The sequence below is a fragment of the Rhinoderma darwinii genome, chromosome 2 (assembly GCF_050947455.1).
Source record: "Rhinoderma darwinii isolate aRhiDar2 chromosome 2, aRhiDar2.hap1, whole genome shotgun sequence".
NCBI classification, from domain to species: Eukaryota; Metazoa; Chordata; class Amphibia; order Anura; family Rhinodermatidae; genus Rhinoderma; species Rhinoderma darwinii.
In genome coordinates, this window is record NC_134688.1 from 64,301,400 (window position 1) to 64,328,664 (window position 27,265).

The 27,265-nt window shown below is 46.4% G+C and overlaps 1 protein-coding gene across 1 annotated transcript in view; it reads left to right on the forward strand.

Moving 5' to 3' along the window:
* RXFP2 (relaxin family peptide receptor 2) overlaps positions 1 to 27,265 on the forward strand; it is a 587,658-nt gene that overhangs the window by 532,547 nt on the left and 27,846 nt on the right. The window contains exon 14 of the mRNA XM_075851693.1: positions 9,093 to 9,164. Within this exon, the coding sequence (XP_075707808.1) occupies positions 9,093 to 9,164 (72 nt within the window). The remainder of the gene's footprint in view (positions 1 to 9,092; positions 9,165 to 27,265) is intronic.

Sequence of the window (27,265 nt, forward strand, 5' to 3'; positions counted from 1 at the left end):
ATGATCACTTAGACGCGGAAGTTCTCTGGCTGCAACCTTACGCTTAGGACAGTTGTTCACTTGATGCTTGTCGTCCCCACAGTAGAAGCAGAGACCATTCTTCCTGCGGAATTCTCTACGTTGTTGGGGGGACACGGAGGCCCCGAGTTGCATAGGTCTCTCTGAATCTTTCGGGGAGGAACGAAGCAACGGAGCTTCGGGAGGCATCATGGGGGAGTCGGAGGAGAAAACACATAAACGTTCACGTTGTCGTTCCCTGAGACGTCGGTCAAGTCGTATCGCTAAAGCCATAACCTGGTCTAGGGAGTCAGAAGAGGGATAGCTAACTAGCAGGTCTTTCAGGGCATTCGACAGGCCCAACCTAAACTGGCACCTTAAGGCAGGGTCATTCCACCGAGAAGCTACGCACCACTTCCGAAAGTCAGAGCAATACTCCTCAACAGGTCTCTTACCCTGACTTAAGGTCACCAGCTGACTCTCGGCAAAGGCAGTCCTGTCAGTCTCGTCATAAATAAGTCCGAGAGCAGAAAAGAAACAATCAACGGAGGAAAGTTCAGGGGCGTCAGGAGCCAAGGAGAAGGCCCACTCTTGGGGCCCTTCCTGGAGCCGGGACATAATTATACCCACCCGCTGGCTCTCAGAACCTGAGGAGTGAGGCTTTAAACGAAAGTAAAGCCTACAACTCTCCCGAAAGGAGAGAAAAGTCCTCCGGTCCCCTGAGAACCGGTCGGGCAACTTGAGGTGGGGTTCAAGAGGTGCGGTGCGGGGAACTACCAGGGTAGCATCAGGCTGGTTGACCCTCTGAGCCAGGGCCTGGACCTGTAGGGAGAGACCCTGCATTTGCTGAGCCAGGGTCTCACGGGGATCCATAGTGGTGTCAGGGACCAGGGGTAGACTAGGTATGGGCTTGTTATTATGTAACGGCAGGGGGTAGGGAGACGGACAAGTGAGCCCTAATCTACCCGCCACTCTGTCCCTGCCTACTTGCAACGACCCGCCCTAGGCGACGGGGTACAACTGGGCGGCGGTCCCTGCGCTCAGTAAGTGCACGACAAACACGACAAACATACAAGGAACACAAGCAAGGAAAAGGGGCCGTTGCCCACGGCAACACCGTGAGCAACCAGAGTGGTGAACGAGCCGAGTCAAGCCAGGAGTGTGCGAGGTACAAAACGAAAAGCAGAAGAGTAGTCGGTAAGCCAGGGTCGGTATGGAGCAGGATCAAAAATAGCAGGAGCTGTAGCTGGGCCAGGAACCACAAGGAAGGAAACAAAAGCAATAACAAGCACCGAGGGACAGGAAGTGCAGGCTTAAATAGACCGAGGGCGGGAGCTAGCTGAGTCTGGCCAGGTTACGATAGGCTCTCCCACTCCTAAGCCTGCCAGCCTGAATGGTGGAAGCAGGAGTCAGTCTCAGGGATGTATTCTCAGGTGCTGACTGATTAGTTCTGGGAGTTAACCCCACAGTGCCTGGCAGATCCTTTACAATTAGATTATATGAATCTGGGAGTATTGTAAAAATAAGTAAGATAATACAGCTATTATATTATCCAAAAACATACTCATGAAATATACAAGATGGAAATATTTTTCCACAGAAGTTAATAGAGGAAAATAGGGGGTAGGAGGAAACCTCCAGCTTACCAGATCCACGTTCGTGTGTTCAAGTCTCGCCCGGATCTCCACGTCGGCCCGCGGCAGTAAGCACAAGAAAAAAAGAGGGTAGGATCCAGCGAGATGTAATAATGTGGGGAAACTCGGTTTCCACTTTATTGAATCGTGGACAATAAAAGACGGACACAGGAACAGAATATAGTAACATGGTGGTTAAAAGTGGCAGGTATAAAGCAGCCTACGCGTTTCGAGCACGATCTGTGCTCTTATTCATGGCTAGTGAATCTTGCTGGATCCTACCCTCTTTTTTCTTATGGAAATATTTTGAAGGATGTTATCTGATTCTGTAATTGTACATGTCTCATCAGGGAAAAGTTAAAGTTGTTTTCCCATGGAGGTCATTTATGATATATCCACAGGATGTCATAAATTTCAGATAGATGCAGGACCCGCCCCTATCTCTAGAAAGGGTCCCCCTAAACCCTGTTCTAGCTTCTTGTGCTTACGCTGCCTCCCGGCCACCTACTGATTGCTTGGTTGGGAGTAACGAAAATAGCGTAATTCGCTGAGCTACGCTTTTTCCGTTACTCCCATAAAACTGAATAGTAGTTACGGAATGAGCATAGCTCGCATGCTACGCTGCTTCCATTACTGCCATTCACTATTATAGGAGTTACGGAAACAGCGTAGCTCAGTGAGTTACGCTGTTTCCGTAACTCCCGACCATGTCCCGACCATGTAATCAGGAAGTATCCGGGAATCAGCGTGAGCACAAAAAGCTAGAACGGGGATTAGGGGGCCCTGTTCTAGACATAGGTGGGACCCGCGTCTATCTGACATTTATGACATGTCGCCTGGACACTTCTCCTGTTCCTACTCTGGGAGCATGCTCCAGTGCTTGATTGGAATTCTGGAGAAATTCATTAGTGGGGCCTACGCTGTCACCTCAGCTGTCTGCCTCTGGTTAGTCTTCCCCAACCTCCAATACCTCTGTCGCTTCATGGTCTACAACCGCATTATGCCTGCTATAACCGACATCCACATTGTACATATGACTGTCCGGTCGAATTACTTCCTGGGACTTCACCTCCTCGTGGATGGGTATATCCTCTCTCTCTACCCGAAACCGAAGCCATGTCGGCATATGTCAAGGAGAACCTTAAGAGGGGGTTTATTAGCAAGTCAACTGCTCCAGCCAGTGCCAGATTTTTCTTTGTTGAGAAAAAAGATGGATCCCTCCGCCTTGCATAGACTATCGTGGTTTGAGTAAGATCACTGTCAAAACAAGTACCCCTTACTGCAGATCTCTAAGCTCTTCGACTGTATTCGTGGAGCCAAGATTGTCACTAAGCTGGATCTTCGTGGGGCTTATACCTTGATACAAATCCGTAAAAGTGATGAGTGGAAGACTGCATTCAACACCAGAGATGGTCACTAAGAGTATCTTGTGATGCCCTTCGGGTTATTTAATGCTCCAGCTGTGTTCCAGGAATTCATGAATGACATATTCTGGGATCTATTGTATGTCTGCCTGCTGATTTTTCTGGATGACATCTTGATCTACTCACCCGATCTGATGACACACCGGAAGCATGTTCGCCAAGTCCTGTCGCGGTTAAGGGTGAACAACCTTTTTGCAAAATTGGAAAAATGCACCATTGAAAAAAAAAAATCCTTACCCTTCCTGGGAAATATTGTTTCTGATAATGGACTCCAGATGGATCCAGAAAAAGTAAAGTCTGTTCTTGATTAGCCTCTTCCTAAAGGTCTCCGTGCTATACAGAGGTTTCTGAGCTTTGCGAATTTCTACCGTCAGTTCATCCCTAATTTTTCTTTGCTTACTGCTCCAATCTCTGTCCTCACCAAAAAGGGAGTGAATGCAAAGAATTAGACCCATAAAGCCGAATCTGCATTCACAGAGCTTAAAAGATCCTACACTTTTGCCTCCATTCTACATCATCCAGATGTTTCCCAACAGTTCTCATTGGAGGTTGATGCCTTGTCCATTGGTGCTGGAGCACTTCTCTTCCCAAGGAGACTTTAAGGGAAAAGCTGTCCCCTGTGTTTTTTTTTCTCCAAACTATTCTCTGCTGCGGAGAGGAACTATTCCATTGGTGATCATGTGCTCCTAGCCATCAAGCTGGCTCTAGAAAAGTGGGGACGTCTGTTGGACGTTCCGCACATCCAGTTGTCATTTACACTGATCACAAGAACCTAACCTACTTACAGTCGGCACAACGTCTGAATCCACATCAAGCCAGGTGGTCTCTTTCCAGATTTTCAACTCCATTTTCGCCCAGTTGACAAAAATATCAAGGCAGCTGCTCTATCCTCTTCATTTGAAACAACCAACCATGAAGAGGACCCTCAGCATATTATTAACCCCTTACGCATAATAGCTCTTGCTCCTCTGCAGATCAGAGACATTCCTCCAGGGAAAACTTATGTCCCTCCTGCAAACAGGAAGAATATTCTCATTGGGGCCACAACTCCAAGTTGTCAAGTCATTCTGGTATTCGTAAGACTCGGAACTTCATCATTTGCCCCTATTGGTGGCCCACACTATCCAAAGATGTTCTGGACTATGTCTCCGCAGGTACCAAGTGTGGCCAAAACAAAATTGCTCATTCCAAACCTATGGGCCTACTCAAAACACTGTCGTTTCCTGAAGGTTTTTTGCAGCATATTGCTATGGATTTTATTACAGATCTTCCTTCCTCTGAAGGCTGCACCACTGTCAGGGTAGTTGTTGATGGTTTCTACAAAATGGCACATTTCATTCCTCTGCCAGGCCTTCCCTCAGCTCCTTGCCTGGCAAGTATTTTTATTCAACATTTGTTTCGTCATGCATGGATTACCTCTCCATATTGTCTCTGACCGTGGTGTCCAGTTTACATCCAAATTCTGGAAAGCTCTGTGTGAACTCCTGGACGTGAAATTGGATTTATTTTCTGCGTACCATCCACAGTTCAACGGCCAAGTTGAAGGAATTGACAGAGTACTCGTAAACTATCTCCACCATTTTGTATCAGTGGGCATATCTTCTCCCATGGGCCGAATTCTTATATAATAATCATACGAGTGAATCCACTGCTACTTAATCGTTTTTCATTGTTTACAGCCAACATCCTCGTGTGCCTCTCCCGGTGCCTGCTACCTCCGTAGTTCCTGCAGTTTATGATTCCTATAGAAGCTTCCTTTAGATCTGGCAGCAAACTAAGTCAGTGATCTTGCAGGCGGTGGCTCAAATGAGGAGATGCGCTGATAGGAAGAAAAGGCCGTCTCCTCAATTCTCTCCCTGATTATCTGGTTATCCTCTAAAAATATTCGCCTAAAAATTCCTTCCTACACATTTGCTCCTAGGTTTCTTGGTCCCTTTAATGTTTTACAACAAATCAATCCTGTGTCTTACAAACTACGTCTGCCTCCTACTCTCAATATTCCCAACTCCTTCCATGTTTCTCTTCTGAAACCTGTGGTCTTCAAGCGGTACAGTAAGTCTTTAAATTCTGCGTCAGCTTTCAGGGGTTCTTCGGATGTAGTTGAAGTCAAGGAGATTCTGCACTACAAGAAAGTTGGAGGGAAGACTTTCTACCTTGTGGACTGGAGGGGTTTTGGTCCTGAGGAGAGATCTTGGAAACCTGAAGAGAACATTGATGCCCTTGTGCTCATCAAAAATGTCCTCCTATGCTCTGGCTCTAAGAAGAGGGGGCGTAAAGGGGGGCGTACTGTAGCGCCGGCATATCCCTCCCGCGGCAGCCTTGGCCATCAGTTTTTTTGTACTTGCAGCCAGCGTCTACCTGCTCCTCCCCTGGGACGCAAACGTGCTCTGCCACCTGCTCCTAGTTACCGTAGGGTGCGCTCTGGTGGTTTCTTAGAGGAGCAGCGTGCGCACCACTAAAGTGTCCCCATCCTATCCCTGTTCACCCTGGGCTATATAGTTGGACCTGCCCTTTGCCCCACTACCTGAGCAATGTTGTTACTAACTTAGTGTTAACCTGCGAAGGTTTCGTATCCTTACCAGTCCTGTATCCTGAGTCCTGTGTCCATGAACAACCCTGTATCTTGAGTCTTATGTCCGTGACCAGTCTTGTATCCTGAGTCCTGTGTCCATGACCAGTCCTTTATCCGGAGTCCTGTGTCCGTGACCAGTCGGTATCCTGCATCCTGTGTCCTGTGTCTGTTACCAACCAGTATCATGTGCCCTGTATCCTGTGGCCTGCTTCCAGTAATCCGGCACCAGCCTGCTTCCAGTATCCAGCACCAGCTTGTATCCGCTACCTGCAATCTGACTGTATCCAGCTGCCACCAAGGTACCATCTACCAGTGACTGTATTACACCTGTCTAACCAGCAGCTAATCTGTTACGGTAGAGTAGTCCAGTGGACCCAAAACCCAATTGGATGTTACAGCCGTCAGTCCTGCTGACCCTATCGGACTCAGCTATTACCACAAGATACAGCTTTTATGCATCCAGGATACATAGAAGCTGTATGTCAAAAAGTTTATATTTTTCTTAATAAGTGTATATAGCCTTTAAGTTATGCCTCTGCCTCCATGTTACACCCACAGGGGCCAGGAAGTGGTTTGTCAGGAAGCTTTTTGGTCACCAATAATTTTTTTCCCTGGCTAACAAAATATTAGCCTTGCAAGGTTAGGGTGGAATACAAAATGGATTTGTTAATTAGGGCAAAAAAATCACCATTAACTACCAACTCTCTTGTGTGAGAGCCCCCCAATTTCAGTTTCTAGGAGAATAGGAGTGGAAAGTTGGGAATAACTTCAATCACACCTGAATCTTCAGGTTTTGAGTTAGGACTTCACGTGCATATACCGAAGTGTAGACAGTACTGTTTTGTATGGTTGCCATACTAAACACAGTGCTTCTATAGAAGAATACAGTATGTTATACAGTATTCAATAGAATATGCAGTGTATTAAGAAATATGTGGTGTGTGTGTGTTTTTAGAAAAAACATCTGTGCAGAAGATCGGAGGCCTGGACGACTCCAGAGTATAACTTTGGCTCCATATTGTGCACCTACTCTGTATAGACAGATTATAAAGCCAACAGTTGTGAATAAGGCCTTCAGGATTTTACATGTCATTGAATTGTTGGACTTAGAGATTCATGTTACATGAAACCCTATCATCACAGATTCCGTGCCGTGTCCAGCTGTCCCAGGCAGCCAGTGGTATGTCCCGATATTAACTGTGTCTGCTTCTTCAGGATGCAAATACAGTTGAATCCAAAGCTGAAACAAGAAACCGTCAGCTCCTTTATTCAGCATTTAACTATGGAGTTCCAGGCCAGAGTAACGCAAGATCTCTGGCCAGGGGGTCCTGTCTTGGGATAGGCCTTGATGTCACTTTCCATATATGGACAGTGACATCAGTGGCTCCTCCAGGAGATGAATCATGGCCAGAACGTCAGGGGCTACTCCTGCAGCAGAATCTCCGGTCAGAGTGTTGCTGACATGGGCACTGTGTGTGGCACTATCTACGTAGGCACTGTGGCACTATGTGGGTCATGGCACTTTATATGTTGCCACTGGCACTTTATATGTGGGCATTATGGCACTTTATATGTGGGCACTGTGGTAGTATGTGAGCACTGGCACCATCTATATGGGCACTATCTACAGTGGGCACTGTGGCACTATCTACATGGTCACTGCGGCACTATGCGGCATTATACTGTATGGTTGCAGCTAAGGGGCATTATACTGTACAGGGCAGCTAAGGGGGCAATAGACTGTATGGGGACAGATAATGGGGCATTGTACTGTATGGGGGCATCCGTGTAGGCATTATACTGTATGGGGTCTTCTGTGTGGGCATTATAATGTATGGGGCAGCTATGGGGACATAATGCTGTATGGGGCAGCTATGGGGCATTATACTATATGGGGGAATTTGTGTGGGTGTTCTACTGTATCGGGAGCATATGTTTGGCCATTATACTGTATGGGGCATTTGTGTTGGTTTTCTACAGTATGGGTGCATCTGTGGGGCATTATACTGTAGGGGCATGAATTGGGGCATTATTCTGTGTGGGGGCAGCTATTTAGCATTTTACTGTGTGGGATGCACTATGGGGTATTATACTGTGTGGGGGGCAGCTATAGTGGCATTATACTGTGTGGGGGTTCTATGGGGGCATTATACTATAGGGAGGCACTATGGGAGCATGATACTGTGTGGGGTGAACCGAGTGTTTATGGTCGGGGGTGGGCGGGGTTAGAGTTGTGTCTTAAAATGAAAAAATGTGCACGCCGCATCGGTTGTTCCTCTTTGCGATACTTGAAAGCTGGGATGTATTCATTTTGTAGCAGCAGAAGAGTAACCAACTAGTAAGTGTGGTGTCTCTATAATGGACCTTTTCAGCTAAAAATAAAAAGACATGCAGCCAAATAAAAATGATCAAGCAGCATAAAATAAAATAGCTCCTAGTTAAAATATCCTATTGTCACATTATAGTCAGGGAAGTTTTCTAATTGGTGATCTTCATTTAGGTACAGGTGCTGATGGACTGTTAGGTCCTGTTCACACACAGTTTTTTACAGGCAGAAAAAAATCTGCCTCAGAATTACTTCAGGAATTGTGAGGCAGATTTTGAACGGCCTGCGCCTTTTTTTCGCGTTTTTCACAGAAATTTTCACCCGCGGCCCTTGAAACAAATACAAGGACCGCGGGCAAAACATTTTTGGAAACTAGCGCTGCTGTTTTTTTCTGCCTTCCATTGGTCTCAATGAGAGAACATAGGCGGAAACCGCAGCAAGAAAGGACATTTTTTTTCCAAAAGCCGACCAGGAAAAAATTTAAAATAATGGGGGGCTGTTTTTTTGGCACTGATTTCGATGCGGTTTGTGCGTTAAAATCAGCGCCCAAAAAAACTCTGTGTGAACAGGGCCTTATGTGTATAAAAGTGCATCCTTGAGTGTCCAAAGTAACAGCTTAGGCTCTGTTCATATCTGCGTTGGGGTCCCGTTCTGACGTTCCGTCGGAGCTTTCCGTCAGAACAGGACCCTGAACAGACACAAACTGACACGAACGGAAACCAGAGCTTTCCGTTCCAATCACCATTGATTTCAATGGTGACGGATCCGGTGCCCGTGGTTTCCGGTTGTCTCTTTTGTGCACCACTCCCGTCGTTTTGCCGGAAGCAATAGCGTAGTCAATTACGCTATTGCTTCCGGCAAAACTACAGGTCCGGTGCACAACAGACACAAACGGAAACCAAGGGCACCGGATCCGTCACCATTGAAATCAATTGAAATCAATGGTTTCCGTCTGTGTTAGTTTGTGTCTGCTCTGGGTCCCGTTCTGACGGAAAGCTCCGATGGAACGTTAGAACGGGACCCCAACGTAGATTTGAAAAGAGCCTTAGACACAGGCCTAAAGGGAATTCCATTGTTTTTTTATATAACAAAAAGTGTAATAAGTGTTACTCTAAATATAAACATTATGTCATTTATAGAGCACTGGAAAATATTGAAATTCCTAATATAAGTACAAGAATGTTTCAGCCAATGAAGAATCTTTCTCACATGTAAGTATCTGAGGTACAACAAAAAAAACAACAACTCTGTATTACACTTGCTGGATTAATTACTATAATCTATCATGTTCTTCCCACTGGAAATCCAGTTTATCATTTAAAATTATATTTGTATTATATAAATTGATGTGGCACCACGGAAGTGAAATGTTTTAATAAATATTTGTTAACCCCTTCACGACTGCCATACAGCTATATACATTCCAACTGTCGATGCCCCGTGCAGTTGTCACGTGTATAAACGTTGGCAGCCTGTAACAGGGTTTAATGAGTGCAGTGCTGCTTCAGTGTGGGCAGCGCTGCACTCTCATGACTGCTGGGGCTTTAAGAGCCCCGGAATACACCCCTCACTGTAGATAGCGCCACACACAACCCCCGCAATACCCCCTGTGCTCCCTTTAGGAGCAGAATCCCTGGCCAGCGCTCTGGCCGTGGATTCCCCTCCTAGAGGGAGCTCCTGACTTCTCAACAAGTTCAGCACCCTGTAGAAAGCACCCCCCCCCCCCATTGTAGATAGCATTGAACCCCCATTCCCCCTGTAGAGGGTGCCACCTAAACTCCCACTAGGAGCGGAATCCACGGTGTCAGATCGCACTGTACCGGGGATTCCGCTTCTAGAGAGTGCCCCTGACGTCACTGTCCACCATCAGGCGCTCCCTCTTGGAGCGGAATCCCTGGCCTTTTTTTCACGTAGTGTGAATATAGCCTTATAGCTCTCTTAACTCTCCGCTCACAGCGATCCAGGGTGACGGAGAGAGAAGATGACTAATTGTTACTGAGCTATACAATGTATATATCTATATACATATAATATAGATAAATATATATAAAAAATTACCAAAAAGTTTTTTTCACAATTTAACTGATTTGTCTGCTTATAATAAAAATTAAAAACATGGAATTAATTGAACTAATCTAGAAAATGAAAGCCTCAAAAGTCTTGTAATAAACAAAGTAAAAATAGTTGTGATATTCAAAGCAGTTCCAAATATATTATCATTTAAAGAAGTGCATATCAGAACTGGAAAATTTGGCCTGGACATAGGGGCATCAATGACTCTTGGTCAGGAAAGGGTTAGGAATAAATTGTTCGTATTATATCTTTATATGAAATTATAAAATCAGCAATAATGAAAAGCAATGGAGCTTTACAATGGAAAGAATCAAAGAATTAACAAATTCTATGCTGGCTACCTTCAATACAATTTCACCGCTGACCACGGGCATTCTTGGTGAAAGGGACTATCTGGGACTTTTCACATCCGGGCCTCAGCGGTGATGCTGCCATGAATGGCACGTAACTGCTCAGGCCAGTGATTAACTGCAGTGGCATGTGAACGATGAACGGGACCTCAGCACTCGAGCGGGGGGCACTTCAGGTGGTGAGTATCTGATAATTTATTGCATTAAACCATGTCCTCCTCTGCTAATGTTTGTTAAAAGTCCCTGATAACCCCTTTAACGCTAATTTTGACATTACCATAGGTAATTTGCCATTTTGGGAATCAAAACTGATTGGAAAAGGGATGCAAACCAATGCAAAAAAAAATAGAGTGCATTAAACCAAGTGATGAAAAAATGTACTGAAAAACGAGTGACAAAGAGGAAATCAGTCTATTCTGTTATGCTGTTCTACTGACCTTAAGTGAATTTCCGTTTTTTATCATCATGCTAGCCAAAATTCTGTGCTTATTAATTTCTTAGTTTATCTTTATAGCAGTTGGGGCTTTGTTTTTCTGATGCAGATCCCCTGCAAAGACATTGAAGATAACATGCTGGCTACATTCAGCTACCACTAGGGGGAGCTCTGGAGCTCTTGGCATACTGTGTTACATTTGAAAAAGCCTCCTAAGGGCGCACATACAGTTCAAAGTTTTGGCACTGTCAGAGGGCCTGTCAGGGCCCCCCTGACTTCTGTGGCCCCACCCAATTGCATGGTGGTACAGACTGAGTAGAGTACTAATACACTGAGAAGGAGTCCACTCAGCTATACTACCATGTAAATGCAAAGACTCTGCTCCTTCCCTGACAAGCAGGGAAGAAATATGTTTCTTTTGGCTGCTCTGCACTGAACAGAGGAACACAGAGACGAGGCTGTTGAGAGAGTGACTGAGCATGCATATCCACCAGCTCTCAGTTCATCAGGTTAACGTTCACAAATAATAACTTTTCAATTGATAATTCTTTTAATATGTTTAAATTGAAAAATTATTTGGTGCTTTATTTAAAAAAAAAAAAATATATTCTTTGTATGAAAAGCCCTTTAACCCTATGTCTATGTAGAACTCTGTATCAGAAAAGCAGAACTCTGCCTGCTATATGTAAAGAAAATAATCAGCACAGAATGTTTAAACTATTTAGATCAAATAAAATGGTGTTCAAGGGTAAATATTCACTAATTCACTTATAAAGAACTAGAATGTAGTGTACTAAAATGTACTCGATACCAAGTCTTAACCCCTTCCCCACACCTGGAATCAACTCCAGACCTTTTAACTGCTTAATTGATAATGGATTAATGAGGGAATAGTCCATGCAGCCCATTAAAAAGTTTTCGAGATAATTGTCCAATTACCTTTGGTCCCTTGAAAAAGTGGCAGCTACATATTAAAGAGCTGTATTTTCTACACCCTTCCTCAAATTAGGATGTGAATACCCCCAAATTAAAGCTGAGAGTGTGCACTTTAAGCCCATATTGATTATATATATATAACTGTATATTCAATGTGTTTTGGTAAACAGCTAAAATGACAAAACCTAGGTTACTGTCCAAATAATTATGGACCCAACTGTGTGTGTATATATATATATATATATATATATATATATATATATATATATATATATATATATATATATATACATATATGTATATATATATATATATATATATATATATATATATATATATATTAAGCCAGAAAAATTATTTTGTTTTCAGGGGATAGAGAAAGTATACACTTTTCCCATGTCTTAAGAAATTTCTTTAGTTTTCCTTTTTTCACACAATCCATTTTCTCAAACATCAAAATATAATAAATGTAATTACTCTATTGAGATAGCCAATAACTTGCAATCAACTTTCTTGCGGCATATAATAATTTTTTTATAGCCTCAGCGTCTATTAAGGGTACCTGTATAATATCTGAGACTCCTAAAATACATAACGTACTTTGTGCAAAAATTTTACATCCAAAATCAGATTAACCACTTACTGACTAGGAGCTTTACCCCCCTACTGACCAGACCTATTTTTAAGCTTTAGCCATGTGCCAATTTAAAAGCAAATTGTTGTTCTATTATTTTTCAAACCCACATGTATTTGTTTTTCAGAACATATTGGGCTTACATATTGTGTAAAAAAAATAATAGATATGTTTTACTTTTTTTTAAAAAAAATATGGAAGGAAAAATGGAAAATAAAGTTGAAAAAAATGTGATTTTAGGTGATTTTTTTTTACATCTGGTGCATGCCACTGGGTAAACACACCTGAATACATATTTCGCAACTTCTACCGACTTCAACTATACCAAATATGTGTGCATTTCTTACACGCTGGGCGCAAGGTGGCGCTTAAAAAGAATAGTGCGCAAACTGGCTTTTAGAGAAAAAATTTCCAAAGCTGGTTTGTTGACACCATACGACCAGTACAGATGTTGTGGCGTTTCCAGTCCACAAAAACTGATGGCCTATCCTCAGGATAGGCCATGAATATCTGATCAGTCAGGGACCGACACCCGGCACCCCCGTCGATCGACTGTTGTTGAAGGGGCCACAGTGCTTATACGAGCACTGCTTCCACTTAATTTCCTTTACTGCTCACACTGTGAATCGCAGATACACTTGTAGCGGCGGTTCATAGTATTACCACCTTCTAGTGGCGGATCATCATTTGGGTGCTTCGGGCGGCCACCCCGGGCCCAAGGCTCCAAGCGGGCCCATGGATGCCCGAACCGCACATGACCGCACGGACCCCCTCATGCCCGGTGGCATTGCTAGCACCGGAGGGGGCCCCCGGTGCCAGGGCCGCACCTGTCATGAGGCGAGGTGAGTTTATGTTCGACTCCCAGCTATTATCAGCCGTGGTCTGTGCTGCGATCTCTCCCTGTGCTGCTTTAGAAGCTCCCCCTCCAGCCCCCCTTCTCTGCTCTACACACTTCTCCTCCTGCTGCTGCAGTTACTAGTCGGGATGTGACGGAGGGGGAGGGGAGACTGTCTGTGGCACTGTGTCGGGCCATCAAAGCTGCTGAGCACCCTTCACAAATATCCTGCATAAAAGGTAAGTGCATGTGTGCTTACAATGTGTACTTTATATGTGTATAATGTGCATATTCATGTGTCTGTGATGTGTACATGTGTGTGTGTGTGTGTGTGTGTGTGTGTGTGTGTGTGTGTGTGTGTGTGTGTGTGTGTGTGTGTGTGTGTGTGTGTGTGTATGTATGTATGTATAAATAGTGTGTGTGTATATATAGTGTGTTTATGTTTGTATGTATGTATGTTTGTATGCATGTATATAGTGTATGTATATATAGTGTGTGTGTGTGTGTGTGTGTGTGTGTGTGTGTGTGTGTGTGTGTGTGTGTGTGTGTGTGTGCGTGCATTCCTCCCAACAATCTCGGATCCGGCGGGACAGTCCCGGTTTCTCACCGCTGTCCCGGGCGGTCTGCAAAATGTCCCGCTGGGCCCTGCAGCTGTATCAAAACAGCTGATCGCTGCTGACAGTCGCCCTGCATGCCAGATGACTGCAGCAGCGATCAAAAGAAGGCAGTAGTCTTGCTGCGGTGTTCTCACTGGGATCGATGCCGGCACGGGAGTGGACCAGTCCAGTCACCTGGCCCGTCATATGACCTCACCGGTCAGGTGACAGGTCAGGTGACTGGACTGGTCCACTCCCGGGCCGGCATCGACACCAGTGAGAACGCCACTGCAAGACTCCTGCCTTCTTCTGATGGTGAGTGAAAGCAGAGCGAAGAGTGGCAGCAGTAGGGGTGGCTTCCTCTTATAAGGGGGTTGTGTTGCGCTACCTACAGGGGGGCTGTGTCTGGAGCTATGTACAGGGTGGCTGTGTCTGGCGCTATGTATAGGGGGGGCTGTGTCTGGCACTATGTACAGGGGGGCTGTGTGTGGAGCTATCTACAGGGGGCTGTGTGTGGAGCTGACTACAGGGGGACTGTGTGTGCAGCAATCTACAGGGGGGCTCTGTGTGGAGCTGTCTACAGGGGGGCTGTGTGTGGAGCTATCTACAGGGGGGCTGTATGTGGAGCTATCTACAGGTGGCCTGTGTCTGGCGCTATGTAAAGGGGGGCTGTGTGTGGCGCTATCTACAGGGGGCTGTGTGTGGAGCTATGTACGGGGAGGCTGTGTGTGGAGCTATGTACATGGGGGCTGTGTCTGGTTCTATGTACAGGGGGGCTGTATCTGGAGCTATCTACAGGGGGGCTGTGTCTGTTGCTATGTACAGTGGGGCTGTGTGGAGCAATCGACAGGGGGCTGTATCTGGAGCTATCTACAGGGGGGCTGTGTGTGGAGCTATCTACAGGGGGCTGTGTTTGGCGCTATCTACAGGGGGGGCTGTGTGTGGGGCTATCTACAGGGGGGGGCTGTATGTGGAGATATCTACAGGGGGGGCTGTGTGTGGAGATATCTACAGGGGGGCTGTGTCTGGCGCTATGTACAGGGGGCCTGTGTCTGGTGCTATCTACAGGGGGGCTGTGTGTGGAGCTATCAACAGGGGGGCTCTGTGGGATGCTATCTACAGGGGGGCTCAGTGGGGCGCTATCTACAGGGGGCTGTGTGTGGCGCTGTGTGTGGAGCTTTCTACAGGGGGGCTGTGTGTGGAGCTATCTACAGGGGGGCTGTGTGTGGAGCTATCTACAGGGGGGCTGTGTGTGGAGATATCTGCAAGGGGGCTGTGTGTGGCTCTATCTACAGGGGGCTGTATCTGGCGCTATGTACAGGGGGCTGTGTCTGGCGCTATGTAAAGGGGGGCTGTGTTTGGCACTATCTACAGGGGGCAGTATCTGGCGCTATGTACAGGGGGCTGTATCTGGCGCTATGTACAAGGGGGCTGTGTCTGGAGCTATCTACAGGGGGGCTGTGTGTGGCGCCATCTACAGGGGAGCTGTGTGTGGCGCTATCTACAGGGGGGCTGTGTGTGGAGCTATCTACAGGGGGCTGTGTGTGGCGCTACCTACAGGGGGCTGTGTGTGGAGCTATCTACAGGGGGGGCTGTGGGTGGAGCTATCTACAGGGGGGGCTGTGTGTGGAGCTATCTACAGGGGGGCTGTGTCTGGCGCTATGTACAGGGGTGCTGTGTCTGGCACTATGTACAGGGGGCTGGGTGTGGAGCAATCTACAGGGGACTGTGTGTGTGGCTATCTACAGGGGGGCTTTATCTGGACCTATCTACAGCGGGGCTGTGTGTGGTGCTATCTACAGGGGGGCTGTGTGTGGAGCTATCTACAGGGGGGCTGTGTGTGGAGCTATCTACAGGGGGGGCTGTGTGTGGAGCTATCTACAGGGGGGCTGTGTGTGGAGCTATCTACAGGGGGGCTGAGTGTGGAGCTATGTACAGGGGGGCTGTGTGTGGAGCTATGTACAGGGGGGCTGTGTGTGGCGCTATGTATAGGGGGTTGTATCTGGTGCTATGTACAGGGGGCTTTGTGTGGAGCAATCTACAGGGGGCTGTGGCTGGAGCTATCTACAGGGGGGCTGTGTGTGGAGCTGTCTACACGGGGGCTGTGTGTGTTGTACTGTCTACAGGGGGCTGTGTGTGGAGCTGTCTACAGGGGGGCTGTGGTTGGAGCTATCTACAGGGGGGCTGTGTGTGGAGCTGTCTACACGGGGGCTGTGTGTGTTGTACTGTCTACAGGGGGGCTGTGTGTGGAGCTGTCTACAGGGGGGCTGTGTGTGGAGCTATCTACAGGGGGGCTGTGTGTGGAGCTATCTACAGGGGGCTGTGTGTGGAGCTGACTACAGGGGGGCTGTGTGTGGAGCTATCTACAGGGGGGCTGTGTATCGAGCTATCTACAGGGGGCTGTGTGTGGAGCTGTCTACAGGGGGACTGTGTGTGGAGCTGTCTACAGGGGGGCTGTGTGTGGCGCTATCTACAGGGGGGCTGTGTAGCATATGTATGTGTATATATATATATATATATATAGTGTATGTATGTGTATATATAAATATGCAGTGTATGAATGTGTGTGTGTGTGTGTGTGTATGTATGTATATATATATATATATATGTATATGTATATACACTACCGTTCAAAAGTTTAGGGTCACTTAGAAATTTCCTTATTTTTGAAAGAAAAGCACAGTTTTTTTCAATGAAGATAACATTAAATGAATCAGAAATACACTCTATACATTGTTAATGTGCTAAATGATTATTCTAGCTGCAAACGTCTGGTTTTTAATGCAATATCTACATAGGTGTATAGAGGCCCATTTCCAGCAACCATCACTCCAGTGTTCTAATGGTACATTGTGTTTGCTAATTGTGTTAGAAGGCTAATGGATGATTAGAAAACACTTGAAAACCCTTGTGCAAATATGTTAGCACCGCTGTAAACAGTTTTGCTGTTTAGAGGTACTATAAAACGGACCTTCCTTTGAGCTAGTTGAGAATCTGGAGCATTACATTTGTGGCTTCGATTAAACTCTCAAAATGGCTAGAAAAAGAGAGCTTTCATGTGAAATTCGACAGTCTATTCTTGTTCTTAGAAATGAAGGCTATTCAATGCGAGAAATTGCCAAGAAACTGAAGATTTCCTACTGTGTACTACTCCCTTCAGAGGACAGCACAAACAGGCTCTAACCAGAGTAAAAAGAGAAGTGGGAGGCCCCGCTGCACAACTGAGCAACAAGACAAGTACATTAGAGTCTCTAGTTTGAGAAATAGACGCCTCACAGGTCCTCAACTGGAGGCTTCATTAAATAGTACCCGCAAAACGCCAGTGTCAACGTCTACAGTGAAGAGGCGACTCCGGGATGCTGGCCTTCAGGGCAGAGTGGCAAAGAAAAAGCCATATCTGAGACTGGCTAATAAAAGGAAAAGATTAATATGGGCAAAAGCACACAGACATTGGACAGAGGAAGATTGGAAAAAAGTGTTATGGACAGACGAATCGAAGTTTGAGGTGTTTGGATCACACAGAAGAACATTTGTCAGATGCAGAACAACTGAAAAGATGCTGGAAGAGTGCCTGACGCCATCTATCCAGCATGGTGGAGGTAATGTGATGGTCTGGGGTTGCTTTGGTGCTGGTAAAGTGGGAGATTTGTACAAGGTAAAAGGGATTTTGAATAAGGAAGGCTATCACTCCATTTTGCAACGCCATGCCATACCCTGTGGACAGCGATTGATTGGAGCCAATTTCATCCTACAATAGGACAATGACCCAAAGCACACCTCCAAATTATGCAAGAACTATTTAGGGAAGAAGCAGGCAGCTGGTATTCTATCTGTAATGGAGTGGCCAGCGCAGTCACCAGATCTCAACCCCATAGAGCTGTTGTGGGAGCAGCTTGACCGTATGGTACGCAAGAAGTGTCCATCAAACCAATCCAACTTGTGGGAGGGGCTTCTGGAAGCATGGGGTGAAATTTCTCCCGATTACCTCAGCAAATTAACAGTTAGAATGCCAAAGGTCTGCAATGCTGTAGTTGCTGCAAATGGAGCATTCTTTGACGAAAGCAAAGTTTGAAGGAGAAAATTATTATTTCATATAAAAATCATTATTTCTAACCTTGTCAATGTCTTGACTATATTTTCTAGTCATTTTGCAACTCATTTGATAAATATAAGTGTGAGTTTTCATGGAAAACACAAAATTGTCTGGGTGACCCCAAACTTTTGAACGGTAGTATGTGTATATATATATATATATATATATATGTCTGTGTGTGAATAAATGATCGCAGCACTCCAATAGGATTATGTCAAACAAAAATGTGGTTTATTGTTCCATGTTTCAAAGGATAAGCTACGTTTCAGTCCTCTCACAGGACCTTTTTCAAGGTGAGAGGACTGAAACGTAGCTTATCCTTTGAAACATGGAACAATAAACCACGTTTTTGTTTGACATCAACCTATTGGAGTGCTGCGATCATTTCTTCACATGTCTATAGGACCGTTTTAGATTAAGGTTAGGCCGCAGAAACTAACAGAAATTCCGCTGCAGAAAAAAAGCACCATTTCATGCTGTTTTTACTGGAGAAAATGGTGCGTATTTCGCGGCGTTTTTCACAATGTTGCGGGATGGTGACGTCTCCTCTGAAAATTGCAGCAATCCAGTCCACTATCCGCAGCAGGAATTGACATGATGCGGCACAAAAAATCCGCAGTGTCTAGATGAGATTTGTTAAATCTCACTGATTTTGCTGCTACTGTATTCTGCGTATTTCCCGGGCAGAAAATTTGCAGCAATTCCGTTAAGTGTGGACAAGCCCTAAAACCGTAGCAGCAGAGTAGATTAGATGTGAACAATTCTCATCACACGCTGTGTAAATAAGTGGAAAAAAAAAGTTCCGAAATTGACCTGCGGTGCGTTTTTTTTTTATTCTGCAGCATGTCAATTGTATTTGCGTAAACACTGCATATTTGTTTTGGGTTTTCCCCATTTAATTCAATGGGGAGGTAAAACCCGCAACAGATAGCAGATGTTATGTAAAAAACGTAATTTAAAAAAAATAAAAATCTAATATTTGCCCAGAATTATGTGTCTTCGCCCAGGCCGGCCTCCTGGGATGACGTTTCACCACATGTGACCGCTGCAGCCAATCTCAGACTGCAGCAGTCATATGGGATAAAATGTCATCCCAGGGCTGCAGTGTAGCGATGCTGTGTAGCACTATATACAAGGGGGGGGAGCGCTGTGTGGCACTATATATAAGGAAGGGAGCGCTTTGTTGCTCTATCTATAGGGGAGTGTGTGTGTGTGTGTGTGTGTGTGTGTGTGTGTGTGTGTGTGTGTGTGTGTGTGTGTGTGTGTGTGTGTGTGGCGCTATGTACAGGGGTGGTGTGTGTGTGGCGCTATCTACAGGGGGTGTATTTGAGGCGCTATCTACACGTGTGTTTTGTGTGTGTGTGACGCTATCTACGGGGGGGTGGCGCTATCTACATGGGGGGTTGGCGCTATCTACAGGGGGCACTGTGTATGTGGTGCTTTACTTTACAGTGTGTGACACAATTATAGTCAGGGGCGCAGTGCATGGTGATATTATATTTAGGGGCTGCAGAAATGGGTCATGGCCGGGAGAAGTCATCTGATGGAGAAGGAAAGAGGAGAAAAAAAATACTAGCATCTAAGACGTCGTCACCTGTGAGTCACTGGATTTGTAGAGAATCTGTCCCCTTTCCTGACATGTTTATTATAGGAAATCCTTGTATACCACATAAACTCTTTCTGAAGTCCGGGACTTATAGAAAAATTGGTGTTACCATTCCCCTTGTCAAGAGGATGTGTCCCTGCACAGTGTGATACTGTCAGTATGTAGGGACACAGCCCTGTGAAAGGGGAATCGTAACACCCATTTGTTAATGCTTGCGCTAAGAGGTAGTGTTAGCAATAGTTACGGCACGGCGGTGGAGAATGGGGGCCCAAGTTTGGGTAACAGCCCAGGGCCTATGGTCTACTTAATCCGCCACTGCCACCTTCTACTATTCAAGTGTATACTGTAATACTGTGAACTGCCGCTACAAGTATATCCACGATTCACAGTGTGAGCGGTAAAGGAAATGAAGGGGAAGCGACGATGGTATGGGCGATGGATTTCTTGCAACTGTCATGTCGTGGCAACTTGCGCGTTGCGACACAACCACATTGACTTTTATTACATGCAATGTAGGCTACGGGACATAGGTCGCCCTGTGTCGTGCGTGGCCAAAGTCGCCGTGTAGCAGATAGACAAATGCATTTCTAGAAAAAAAAAATACTGAAAAAAAAAAGTGTGTTTTTGATTTTTTTTTACATTACATTCTTCTTCTGGATTCAACTGGCGATCGCTGTGACAGCCTGTGATCACCTGACCAGAGACCACTCCGAAGCTCGGTGATACAGCTGTCTAGACAGCTGTATCATGGAGCTCCTTACCGTCGGAATGCATGTGATCGCTGTGACAAGCTGTTACAGCGTTCACATAGCTGAGAGCCTTACCGTCAGCGCACAAGCGCTGCTGGGAGGAGCAATGTGATCGCGGTGACATGCTGTCACAGCGATCACATGACCGGAGACCACACTGAGTGGTCTCCGGGTGAAAGCTCCGTGATATTAGCTGTCTCTAGACAGCTGTATCACGGAGCTCCTCACAGTCGGCCCTTAAGCGCTGCTGTTCAGAGCAATGTGATCATTGTGACAGGTTGTCACAATGATAACATGACCGGAGACCACGCTGAGTGGTCTCTGGTTAAAGTTCCATGATACAGCTGTCTAGAGACAGCTGTATCCCGGAGCTAAAGGCCGCCGGGGAGCGGCAAACCTGCTAACTCTGCAGGATGTTCTGGAACGGCCATGCAGAGTTAAATTGCGGACCGCCCGGACGTTTATAGTCTATGGGTGGTCCGGAAATCGTTAATATTATCGATAACAATATCCCAAAACCGATATAGCTTCGGCCACCTCCAAAGTAGATGAACCCAATCCGCTTCTTCCAATAGACAATTTGGACAACTATTTTTTAACCTACATAAAAATTTGATATTTGAAATATGCCAAACTCGGTGAAAGATTGTGTAGATTTCTAAGACATTATGTAATGACGGGGGTGGGGAGACAGACAAGTGAGCCCTAATCTACCCGCCACTCAGTCCCTACCTACTTGCAACGACCCGCCCTAGGCGACGGGGTACAACTTGGCGACGGTCCCTACGCTCAATAAGTGCACGACAGACAAACAGACAAGGGTACACAGAGCTAGGGGGAGAAGAGGGAGTTGCCCACGGCAACAAGGTGAGCAACAAGAGAAGTGAACAAGCCGAGTCAAACCAGGAGAGTAAGAGGTGCCAAACGCAGAGCAGAAGAGTAGTAAACAAGCCGAGTCAAACCAGGAGTGTACGAGGTACCAAACGCAGAGCAGGAGAGTAGACAGAGAGCCGGGGTCAATATGAAGCAAGGACAATAGTACAAGAAGCTGCAGCAGGGCCAGGAAACCAAATGAGAAGAATCACAAGCAAAGGAGGAACAGGAAAGGCAGGTATAAATAGACAGAGGGCGGGAGCTAGCTCCGTCTGGCCAGGCTGTGATGGGCTCTCCCACTCCTAAGCCTGCCACCCTGAGTGGTGGAAGATGGAGTAAGTCTCACAGACATAGAAGCAGGTGCAGACTGATTATCTATGGGCGTTAACCCCGAAGCTGTGCCTGGCAGATCCTTTACAGTACCCCACCTTTTATGAGGGGCCACCGGACCCTTTCTAAGTGGACCTGGTTGACTGTGGAAAACAAAGGTGAAACCTCCTGACCAATATCCCAGCGTGAACATCCCGAGCGGGTACCCAAGTCCTCTCCTCAGGCCCGTATCCTCTCCAATGGACCAGGTACTGGAGGGAGCCTTGGACCATCCTGCTGTCCACAATCTTGGCCACCTCGAATTCTGCCCCCTCAGGGGTGAGAACAGGGACCGCAGGTTTCCTCGAGGGCGTTTAAGGAGGGAGGCAAGGAACACGTCGTGTACTCGAAAAGATGGGGGCAACTCCAGTCGGAAGGAGACAGGATTGAGGACTTCAATGACCTTGTACGGCCCTATAAACCGGGGAGCAAAATTCTTGGACGGGACCTTAAGGTGCAAATTTTTAGACGATAGCCACACCAGATCCCCGACCATAAACAAGGGGTTAGCAGAACGTTTACTATCTGCCTGAGTTCTTTGTATGCTCTGGGACGCCTCTAGGTTCTTCTGAACCTGAGCCCAGACTGTGCACAGTTCTCGATGAACGACCTCTACCTCGGGATTGTTGGAACTACCAGGTGAAACGGAAGAGAACCGTGGATTAAACCCAAAATTACAGAAAAAGGGGGAGACCCCTGACGAGTTACTGACCCGGTTATTAAGGGAAAATTCGGCGAGGGGAATGAATGAGACCCAATCATATTGACAGTCGGAGATAAAACACCTTAAATATTGTTCTAGAGACTGATTAGTCCTCTCAGTTTGGCCATTAGTTTCAGGATGGAAGTCAGAGGAGAAGGACAGATCAATCTCCAACTTTTTACAGAAGGCTCTCCAAAACAATGAAACAAATTGTACCCCTCTATCAGAAACAATATTGACAGGGACTCCATGGAGACGCAGGATGTGTTTGACAAACAAGGTAGCTAACGTCTTAGCATTGGGTAGTTTCTTTAGGGGCACAAAATGGCACATCTTACTGAAGCGGTCTACTACAACCCACACCACCGACTTGCCTTGAGATGGAGGCAAATCGGTGATAAAATCCATGGAGATATGGGTCCAAGGTCTCTGGGGAATGGGCAAAGAACATAGTAAGCCCGCTGGTCGGGACCTGGGAGTCTTGGACCTAGCACAAACTTCACAAGCGGCGACTTAGGCCTTAACGTCTTTAGGCAACCCAGGCCACCAATAGTTTCTGGCAATGAGGTGCTTGGTACCCAGGATGCCTGGATGGCCAAATAGTGCAGAATCATGATTTTCCCGGAGTACCCTTAGCCGGAATTGCAGGGGAACAAACAGCTTGTTCTCAGGAAGGCTCCCGGGAGCTGAACCTTGATCAGGCGCAATTTCAGAGACTAAATCAGAATCAATAGCGGAAATGATTATACCTGGAGGAAAAATACAAGCAGGATCTTCCTCCGAAGGAGGGCTGGCCATGAATCTACGTGACAGTGCATCAGCCTTAACATTTTTAGACCCAGCCCTATAGGTAACCACAAAGTTGAATCTGGTAAAAAATAACGCCCAACGAGCTTGTCTCGGGTTTAGCCTCTGGGCAGATTCTAGGAAAACCAGATTCTTGTGGTCGGTAAGGACCGTTACCTGGTGCCTAGCCCCCTCCAGGAAGTGGCGCCACTCTTCAAATGCCCATTTAATGGCTAAGAGTTTGCGGTTGCCAATATCATAGTTACTCTCAGTGGGTGAAAACTTCCTGGAGAAGTAGGCACAGGGACGGAGATGGGTGTGGGACCTGGTACCCTGGGACAAGACAGCCCCCACTGCCACCTCGGACGCGTCAACCTCCACGATAAATGGCTCCATTTGGTTCGGCTGAACCAGCAACGGGGCCGAGATAAAGCACTTCTTAAGGACCTCAAAAGCCTGGACAGCACCCTGTGATCTCCTTACCAGTACTCATTAAAGAATTCGAAGTATTTGGCCAGGTCAGCAACTTTAAAGTAAACTATACGAAAACTGAAGCACTCAACATTTCCTTATCTTCTGAGACACTGGAGCTCTTAAAGTCATCCTTTAATTTTAAATGGCAGACGAGGTCAATCAAATATTTGGGAGTCCAGATTCCTAGGGACCTAGTAGATCTTTACACTCTCAATTATCAGCCGTTACTGCAAACCACTCTTAAAAATCTACATTCATATGATCGAGCGCAGCTCTCATGGTTTGGCCGCATAAACGCTATCAAAATGGACATCCTCCCTCGGTTTTTATATCTATTTCAAGCTCTCCCAGTATTAATCCCCGGAACATTTTTTAAGGCATTGGAGAAAGCCTTTCGGAACTTTGTGTGGGGCACTTTGAGGCCACGCCTTAATCTGAAGTCATTGTCCCGTCCAAAACTGAAGGGGGGAGCAGGACTCCCGGACTTGATCACTTATCATCAGGCCGCAGTACTCGCAAGGGTGGTGGACTGGTTTCATAATGGATCCAAGAAACAGTGGGTAGAGATTGAGCAGTCCATAGTCGCGCTCTCACTTAGATCGTTGCCATGGATTCTTCCTGATTATAGGCCGGCGCTTGCAACCCTGCCATTGCTAACCCAGCACTGCCTCACTTTATGGGACAGACTGATGGTTAGAAAGGGCCTTTCACATAGACCCGGGCTCCTTAGCCCGCTGTTTGATAACCCAGAATTCTTACCAGCTGTCAATACGAAACAGTTTATGATTTGGTCCTCTTCTGAAAACACGAGATTATGTCAGGTAATGTCGGATGGGGGGAGGCTCCCTCCTTTGTCCGGGTTGCGCGGGACTTGCCCGGGGAGGACGCTTTCTTGGATGGAACATGCCCAATTGTCCACCTTCTTACGTTCGGCCCTACCGGGCGGGATGCATATCGTTACTAACACTGCATTTGAGTCGTTGTTGCTTCAAACCGAGTCTCCGGCCTGGGTGATATCTAACCTGTATACCTTACTTCTAGAGGCCTGTGATGATCAGCCTCCTGCATACGTCAGCGCATGGGAGCGAGAACTGGGAGTAACCCTGTCACTGGCTGATTGGGATCGAATATTTTTTCTGTCTCACAAAATGCCGGTGCAATGTCATGCACAGGAAAAAAACTTTAAAATACTGACTAGATGGTACCGTTGCCCACAGATTCTGAGCAGAATGTACCCTGAGGTATCAGATTTGTGTTGGCGGTGCGGGACTGAGACCGGAACAATGTTGCACATCTGGTGGTCATGTCAAGTATTGCAGACCTTCTGGAAAGCGATTTTTAAAATCTATACAGAAGTGGAAGGTACGCAGATGGTGCCCACTCCTCAGATGGCTTTGCTATCCTTAATTCCGGGCCCTTTACCGAGTATTAGGAAGGGGCTACTACGGCATTTCCTGACTGCGGCACGAACAGTTATTCCTAGACATTGGAAGTCCACTGTGCCGCCTTCAGTTGTCGAATGGGTAGCGGAGATGGATTCTTTATGTCGACTGGAATCTCTGGTTGCAGAGGACAGTGATCGCTTTGGTGCGGTTCTTTCTCTGTGGAGTGCATGGTCATCCTTCAAATCTGGTCCACACTTTGCTAAATGGCTAGGCGGAACCCCCCCCATAGAGGGGTCGGTCAGGAGCAGTCTGCTAATTCAGGGGCTTCCGTCTGGGAGAAGGGAACGCCTTCTTTCCTTCCCAGTCAATCCTCTCATTGCTCCCACTGGGCAGGTGGGACATGGGGAGTTTCTGGGTGGCCCAGGACGTTTAGCTCTGGGAGTCTATCTCTTTCCTTGATCTTTCCCTATCTCTCTTTCCCTCTTCTTCTTCCTCCCTCCTTTCGTGGGACTTAGAATGATATCACACACTTTACACGAAGCCTTGGATATACTTTTATGATGAGACCTTATCAAGGAGAGACAATGCCTATAGCCTGAGATGTGAATTTCGCAGATAAGGTGTGTGTGTAATATGTTGAAACATGCTAATGTCTTACCTAAGAGAACTATAGACAATGCAAATTTTAACATGTATGTATATTGAGATGTATTCTTTGGCTTGTTTGCTTTTTTGTATTTACTAAAATTCTTAATAAAAATTTAGATTATGAAAAAAAAAAAAGCCTGGACAGCCTCAGGAGGCCAGTGGAGGAGATCAGTACCTTTGCGAGTGAGATCCGTAAGAGGCTTAGCGATGACCGAGAAGTTAGCAATAAACCTCCTGTAATAATTAGCGAACCCCACGAAGCACTGTAATGCCTTCAGGGAGGCAGGTTGGACCCATTCCGCCACAGCCTGGACCTTGGCAGGGTCCATGCGGAATTCATGAGGAGTGAGGATTTGGCCCAAAAATGGTATCTCCTGCACCCCAAACACACATTTTTCGGTCTTCGCAAACAGTTTGTTTTCTCGAAGGACCTGGAGCACCATCCTGACATGCTCAATGTGGGAGGACCAGTCCTTGGAAAACACAAGTATGTCATCAAGGTACACTACAAGAAACACCTTCAGGTAGTCTCTTAAAATCTCATTTATGAAATTCTGGAAGACCGCGGGAGCATTACACAACCCAAAGGTCATGACGAGGTATTCGAAATGACCTTCGGGCGTGTTAAACGCAGTCTTCCACTCATCCCCACTCAGCCCCCCGTAGATCAAACTTAGAGAACCATTAGGCCCCCTGAACCTGATTAAAGAGATCAGGAATCAGAGGAAGGGGATACTGGTTCCTTACAGTGACCTTATTCAAGCTTCGGTAGTCAATGCATGGCCTAAGACCACCATCCTTCTTCCCTACGAAGAAAAAGCCAGCACCTACCGGAGAAGTTGAGGGGCGAATGTAGCCCTTGGCCAGGCATTCCTGGATATACTCTCTCATGGCTTCACGTTCGGGACAAGAGAGATTAAATATCCTACCCTTAGGGAGCTTAGCTCCTGGTACCAAATTGATTGCGCAATCATATTCTCTATGAGGAGGTAACACTTCGGAGGCCTCCTTAGAGAAAACATCGGCAAAGTCCTGAACAAACTCAGGTAGCGTGTTCACCACCTCAGGGGGAGAAATAGAATTAACAGAAAAACATGACGTCAAGCATTCATTACCCCAATTGGTAAGGTCCCCAGAATTCCAGTCAAACGTGGGATTATGCAACTGCAACCAGGGAAGGCCTAAAACCAAATCGGACGATAATCCCTGCATTAACAGTACAGAGCACTGCTCCAAATGCATGGAGCCAACAAGGAGTTCAAAAACAGGGGTATGCTGTGTAAAATAACCATTAGCAAGAGGAGTGGAGTCGATACCCACTACTGGGACAGGTTTAGGCAAATCAATCGAAGGCATAGCTAGAGACATAGCAAATTCCACAGACATGATATTAGCAGAAGACCCTGAATCCACGAAGGCACTGCCGGTAGCAGACCTACCATCAAAAGAGACCTGAAAGGGAAGCAAGATTTTATTACGTTTCATATTTACGGGAAATACCTGTGCGCCCACGTAACCTCCCCGATGATCACTTAGGCACGAAAGTTCTCCGGCTGCATTCTTACGCTTAGGACAGTTGTTCACTTGATGCTTGTCATCCCCACAGTAGAAGCAGAGACCATTCTTCCTCCGGAAATCTCTACGTTGTTGTGGGGACACGGAGGCCCCAAGTTGCATAGGTACCTCCGAGTCTTCCGGGGAGGAACGAAGCAACGGAACCTCGGGAGGCATCATGGGGGAGTCAGAGGAGAAAACATCAAGACGTTCCA